A 7,022-nucleotide genomic window follows, 5' to 3' on the forward strand; every position below is an offset into this window, starting at 1 on the left:
GATCATGATACAGAGGGTGGGAAGGCTTCATAGTTTGGGTGGTGGGAGGAGCAGGTGCAGAGGGGTGAGGAGGAGGTGCATAGGAGGTAGGATGTGGTGGTGGAGGAGAAGGATGGTGATGGTGATGGTGATGACGATGATGATTATGCTGCTGCTGATGATGATGAGGATCTTGATCATGGTAAAGAGGGTGGGAAGGCTTCATAGTTTGGGTGGTGGGAGGAGCAGGTGCAGAGGGGTGAGGAGGAGGTGCATAGGAGATAGGATGTGGTGGTGGAGGAGGAGGATGATGATGATGATGATGACGATGATGATGATGATGATGATGAGGATCTTGATCATGGTAAAGAGGGTGGGAAGGCTTCATAGTTTGGGTATTGCGGAGGTGGTGTGGCGGGAGGAGGAGGTGCAGAGGCCTGAAGAGCAGGTGCAGCAGGAGGAGGTGGGTTATTGGGGACGATGAGGATGACAGGTTGAACTTGAGCCTGCCGGGCCTTCACCTCGCGGTACATCTGGCAGTACACACACGCGGGCAGGATGTAGGCGTACCCAAAGTCCTCCATCAGACTCCCCTGGAAGAGAAAGAGAGAGAGAGAGAGAGAGAGAGAGAAATGAAGAAAGAAATAAAGAAATGAAGAAATAAAGAAAGAAAGAAAGAAAAAAAGGAAAAACAGACTGTAACACTACATTAGATACATGAGACTGAGGTCATTGTGTGTGTGTGTGTGTGTGTGTGTGTGTTTGCGCGTGCGTGCGTGTGTTGATGATTGTTCCATTTTTCCAGACGAAAACAGGCTATCATGCAATTCCATTACAAATAGCTTCCAGTGGGTTCTTGGTGGGTTGTTGTATTTGTCCTGTTCTGTTTGTCCTCACCTGGATGCCGTAGCGATGGCGCATGTCAGCCCTCATTGCCATGGCGATGGCGGGAACGCAGCCCCCGAGGCCAAAGAGGTCCACCAGAGGCAGGCACAGGGCCTCGCCGTAGTCCCGAGACGTCTGGCATGCAGCACACCAGAAACACCAGTAGCTGAAGCAGCCTGCGGGGCATTCCAAAACCATGGTTAGAGTGATACTGTCCCATTTTTGGAAATAAGCTCATATTAAAGCTCCCCTTGAGTTAAATAGTTAATAGTTAAAGAGTTTCACCTCTCTCCTGTACTTTCAACCGTTCTCTGAGTATGGCAGTGCAAATTTTACCTCCATGCCAGCAGTTAACATTGAGTCCTATGAGACCAGCTGGCGGCTAACTGGTCTCATGAGACTCAATGTTAACTTCTAGCTTGGAGTTAAAATTTGCACTGCCGTACCCAGAGAACGGTTGAAAGTATAGGAGAACGCTAAAACCCTATTATTTAACTCTAGGGGAGGTGTAAAATAAGCTTATTTCCAAAAATGGGACAGTATCACTTTAAGTGAAGTGAAAGTGAAAGCAAAAGCCCAACTTTGACACTCCAACTCCCATTGTCATTGTGTTCACTGCACACTGCACACAACGAAATGGCATGTATGCCTCACCCGTGCAAGGGGGCACCCCCAACGGCACCCGACAAGGAGCAGTGCGGTTGGGCGGCACCATGTTCATGGTACCTCAGTCATGGAGGAGGATGGGGGAGAGCACTGGTTGATTACTCCCCCCACCAACCTGGCGGGTCGGGAATAGAACCGGCAACCTTGGGGCGACAAGTCTGATGCCCTAACTGCTTATCCATAACTCAGGTTAACCCCTTAGCACAGAGCATATGTTATAACCTTACTGTCAACAAAATTGTAATGGCTATGTCTTAATCTGTTCTCTCGGTAATGTCATGGCAATGTTGCTATGATGTAGTTGAGCATTTTCTGCAAATAGTGAATAGGCCTGCCGGCGACCCCAGGGTTAACAACCTGTTTTTCTACTGAGCCGGGCTCTTGGACTAGAGAGAAGACTCAGGAAAATACATGTACTGTACAGGTACAGGTATGTCGAGTACAAACAACTTAATTAAGTTGGCAAGTGAAGATTTTTGTGATCATAGTACTACAGGTTGTCTGTCATTATATGGTCATTATAATGACACACCTGCATGCAGACAAAAACACATACGGTACACACTCTCTCTCTTACACACACACACACACACACACACACACACGCACACACACACACACACACGCACACACGCACACACGCACACACGCACACACACACACACACACACACACACACACACACACACACACACACACACACGCGCGCGCATACGTAGATACACACATGAAGGCAGGTCGTCCAAGCAGTCGAAGATGCCCGTGCTCCACTGATTGGACAAAACAGTTGACTGCATAGCGACAGGTTGGGACACTACCATCGTATTCGCCATAGTAACCACCTGAAGGAAACACAGCACAGTAAAGTTACTGTTTTTAATTTGAATTTTAAAATCTAAAAAAGAGTATCAAATAAGAAATACATTTAAAATTAGAAATTACAGATCACAGAGGCTGTATATTAATTTATTTACAGGTTGCTATCATCCCAAAACATACATTAGACTGCACAATGTCACAATTTTGAAGGTGTTTTGCCATCAGATTCAGTGCTTACAAAATCACTCAAGGGAAGTAGGCTATATATAACACGATGAGCATACATGATAAGCTTATCTATCACTAACAAGAAAAACCCTGGCTTCTTTTTGAGGTGCAGGTCACAGGATGTGTTCTGATGAAAGAAATCGCTCTTTATGGCCACACAGGTGTTTGTTTGTTCCTTCATACACATCGTAATCGGAGGGCATCATAAAAAAGAGTGCATGTTTCTTTCATCCTGAAGCAAGCTTACTGTATCCATCAAGTCATCATCCCACTGGCAGAGGATCTTTTGTGAACAGTTTGTAAGATATGCAGGATCATACGGATACGATCATTGACATTCAAAGCAAAGTGCACTCGCAACTAAGGAATAGTGAAAGCACAACATCAGCTGCTTTTTACATTTGGAAATGTAATGAAAGAAGATCTTGGGAATTTTATTTTCTGAACATAACATTGTTTTGTTATAAGTGTGCTTTGAGATTTTCAACTTTGACAATGACAGATAGTGTAGGGTACTCAAGACATTTTGTTACACAACAATCATCCATTTGACCTATTAACAGTGCATAACTTTTAAGTCAATGACACTGCTTTCCACCACCATGTGACACCATAAGTACTGCTGTATGACTTTCTTATCAGCGACAAGTAGAGTAGTGCATATAGATCATCTCACTATGTATTTTAATGTGTATTATTTTTCTGTGCAGGTTTTCATCACAATTTTCCTATTTCTGTGGATAAGTAAGCAATTATAGGATTCATGTTTGTTTTTGCAAAGTATGTACGCGACTATTGCAATCGATGGCTGTCATTTTCAGTTATGTTAATGACCTGCATGTTTACATTCACAGTGCGGTACGTTACATTTCCACTACCCAAAGTGACTACTGTAAGAAACGAGGAAACAGATGCCTTATAAACCTGCAATAATAGAAGTACTTTTCAGTAAACATTCTTACCTGTTTGTGCGTTGGAGCAGAAAAAGGTAGCAGAGAGGAGATATTGGAAAATGTCTCTACTCCGCACACATACACCAGGCACGTGCACTCCAATACGGCAGGGGAGGCTGTGCCTCACCTGTCTCTTCTAGACTTCATGAGAATGATGAGATGCAGTAAATGTGAATAATAGTAACAATAATAACTACTGTTTTCGAGCATATTTACCATAACTACCATTTGTGCAGTATTTAAACAGTTTCAATCATTTTCAATCATTTTTGTGGCCAAAACCGCACTATTTTCCCACCTCCTGCTCCGAATACACTGAATTTGGGCCAACTCCCGAGTTGGCCTCACCGCAGATTGCGCAATCCCTCAGTAACAAGCTTCAGCGCATGCGCCATTTTGCTCGTTCTGTGTATGCAATTCGTAATATTGTATTAAACGTTTTTATACACTTAATAGAAATATGTATGGTGTGCCCTCATTTTCCTGATATTTGTTTCACTATTTTCTACGTGTGATTATCATTTCTTTACTCTGAGCGCTTTGGCATAACCCCATTGAAAAATAGAGTAGTGCGGCGAGCAACACATTGGCCTCACTGCCGTTGAGTCTAGCTTTGTCAGTGACGTCATAGCGCCACTGAAGTTCAATACAGTCAGTGTTGGCTAGCTTGTTCACGTTGACTGCTACCATGGAAGTGGATTTCATAACGAAACTAAGATCATTCTCAAAGTTGGATTTCCAAGGGAAACAAGACGTGATAAAGAATGGACGACCGACACCAGAGCTGAGGATATTGATTCAGGAGATTGGACAGAATATTATTTGATTATTTCACAGTGAGCTGAGTGGTACAACCGAAAAGACTGGCTATGTGGAATTGGAGGCAACAAGCAAAACAACGTTAGCAGTTTGCTAGCTGGGTTGGATATGTCAAACCGTGAGAATATTATTGCGAGAAGCCCTGTAATCAAGACAGCATTTCAAGGTAAGGAAGTTTGATTATTACATTTGCCCGCCGTGGCGTTGACTTGGGTCTAAGTTTTATTTGATTTTGTCAAGATGAAGGAAGAGTTGTTTGAAAAATAGTTTGGTTGCATTGGTTTTACAGTGGCTATGTTTCACATATGCATTTCAGGCGTAATCTTAACCTGCAACTACAGTGGAATCCGCTTATAGTGGTCACGGATATAGTAATCAACCGCTTATATAGATCAAAAAGCTTGGGACAGAATCATTTCTATACAAATGCTGTTTAAATAATTCGTTTACAGTGATCAAAAATCCGCTTATAATGTTCATTTTTGTCATTTTATGAATGTAAACATGTGCAAAAAGTATTGAAAAACTCAGTGTAGCCATTTCATTTTTTACTCCCGCGATTCCTTTCCCGACGTCTGCTTCTGTATATGCCAGATAGGTTGTAAGGGTATTGCGCGACACTCAACTCGCCACTTTTCCGGGTGGTAGCCTACTGTAGCCTAGCCTACTCTAGGGGCGCCAACCGAGGAGTGCAAACTCCATACAGTGAATGGGCTGCGCTCTCCCGACAGCACCCCAGTGAACTGCAGGCATGGCTCGACTGAGTGGGGACGCAACCTGTTTACATAGAAACTCTCTGGTGATGAGGCTGTGTACACATGCTTCTGTCTCGCTAGCCAATGTAGCCTAACGAGTTAACACCGGGCAGCAAGCACGTGAATCATGTCTCTCTTATTCTGGGAATGAAAAACATAGGCTCTTCGAAACGTATGAAAATTTACCAAAAACGAGCCAACGAGATGTTTTGGCGAAGCTTGGCATTCCTCAGGCTACCTTGTGTTTAAACTGCAACAGCTGTACAGGCTGCGTCTCCCCACGAGTCCCTCCCACTCCCCCTCGCCCTTCTCATCTCTCCTATGCCAGCAAGCCCAGCGCGACTTTCCCAATTCCAACCAGTTCTTTGCGTGGCTTTTTTTAAACGGTGTCCAAAAAAAAAAAAAACACGTTGTAGGCTACTACTGTACAGCAGGCTATGCAACAGTGTGTTATTTATCGGCGTGGCAATTTTAAGTGCGCAGTCTTGCGGCGTTTTGCATGCATAACCTGAATCACACTGTGCAGAAACTCGCCAGAAAACGTTTGTGGAATGGGAACTTTACAAACTTATTTGACATCATAAGAGATGACGACCCGTGCGTGGTCTATGCTTTGAAATGCATGTAAGCCTCGTCTTTCTCAGCGCTCATTTTTGCCAGACAGGTAGAGACAAAAAAAAGGGGTGAAATAATACAAATTCGGTTTTAGTAATCAATCGCTTACAGTGTTCAAATTGGCTCGGACAAACGTGACCACTATAAGCGGATTCCACTGTAGTGAGAATGTTTTGAATGACATAGCAATGGCTACATGTCTCAAAGAATAATTCATCACCAGTGATTTTGGCAACAGAACGAACTAGGGGTTGTGGGTTCCTGGATTTTGGTTTGGTTTGCGGCTGTGTTCACTTGGCCAGTCCCAGTATGCCCAAGTGATAACGTTGCTTGCTATCCTAACGAGGCAGTTTACAATTATAATAATCAAACGCTGTATAATACACGCTTTGAGGTTCGGCTCGTCTGACATTCTTTGAAATGGTCCATCCGCGAGATGAACAACTGTGGAATATTTCAGCGTCATTGTCTATTGTTTCGCCTATTTAGGTTGAGTTTGGGTCCGCAGTGGTGATGTGGATGAGTGGGATAGTTGACGGTTCTCAGGAGGAGTGTCCTCAAATGACGCACCATCTCGTGCCTATTTTCTGTCTCTAGTCTTTTCTACCGGAGGTGGTAGCTGTCCATGATCACGGCCACGTCTGGCTTCATTATCTATTTCACAGGCTACCAGAAGGATCATCCCGGTGGGGTGATATTCTGTTGTTGAATGTATAATGTGAATTGTTGCTGTGTAAGCGGTAGCCTATTACAACGCAATTGCATCGGATCTGTATTTTCGAGTGGTGGAGTGAAAGGAACGCTGATAAGCAGACCTCAAAATTCACCAGAAGAGCATTTTTGTCCAAAATGCTCGTGTGGCTTGGGGTTATCAGCGTCCCCTCTTTCAAAGACCAGAAAACACTGAGAATGGCCTTGTAACTTGACGGCCTATAAAAATACAGTATAATCCTGGACACAAATCGCGTCTGATCTGAATGTGGTGTCCACCTTTCTAACAGACATATTGGTGTAGGGAGGAGGAGTAGGCCTAGCAGGCCTAGTAGCGCAGCCTGTGCAGTAGGTAGCCTAGATAGAACTAAACGTGACTCTGCCGCCAGTTATATGGTGAACTTGACTCAAACTTGTTAAATGGCACTGCCCCACCGTTGTTTACCTACGCCCCCTGCGCCAACGCCGAGTCTGGACCACTGAATCCTGTGTGTGTGTGTGTGTGTGTGTGTGTGTGTGTGTGTGTGTGTGTGTGTGTGTGTGTGTGTGTGTGAGTGAGAGAGAGATATATCTAATTGCATTTTCTCTAAAT

At 44.1% G+C, this 7,022-nt stretch overlaps 1 protein-coding gene across 1 annotated transcript; it reads right to left on the reverse strand.

The window, feature by feature from the left end:
* Positions 1-312: 312 nt before the first annotated feature.
* LOC134437929 (cornifelin homolog B-like) lies at positions 313-2,369 on the reverse strand. The gene is made up of 3 exons (XM_063187507.1): positions 2,258-2,369; positions 877-1,040; positions 313-572 (listed from the first exon to the last, which is right to left on the reverse strand). The coding sequence occupies exons 1-3, from the start codon at positions 2,361-2,363 to the stop codon at positions 339-341; spliced, it is 504 nt and encodes a 167-aa protein (XP_063043577.1). The 5' UTR covers positions 2,364-2,369; the 3' UTR covers positions 313-338.
* Between the last annotated feature and the right edge of the window lie 4,653 nt (positions 2,370-7,022).

Source organism: Engraulis encrasicolus, chromosome 21 (genome assembly GCF_034702125.1).
Source record: "Engraulis encrasicolus isolate BLACKSEA-1 chromosome 21, IST_EnEncr_1.0, whole genome shotgun sequence".
NCBI lineage: Eukaryota > Metazoa > Chordata > Actinopteri > Clupeiformes > Engraulidae > Engraulis > Engraulis encrasicolus.

Excerpts from the sequence above, each read along its gene's own strand:
- LOC134437929 (XM_063187507.1), bottom strand. The coding sequence starts at position 2,363 with ATGGCGAATACGATGGTAGTGTCCCAACCTGTCGCTATGCAGTCAACT. Across the intron at positions 1,041-2,257 it reads CTTGGACGACCTGCCTTCAT|GCTGCTTCAGCTACTGGTGT; the intron begins GTGTGTATCTAC and ends AATGCCCCGCAG. Across the intron at positions 573-876 it reads GCCATCGCTACGGCATCCAG|GGGAGTCTGATGGAGGACTT; the intron begins GTGAGGACAAAC and ends TTTCTCTTCCAG.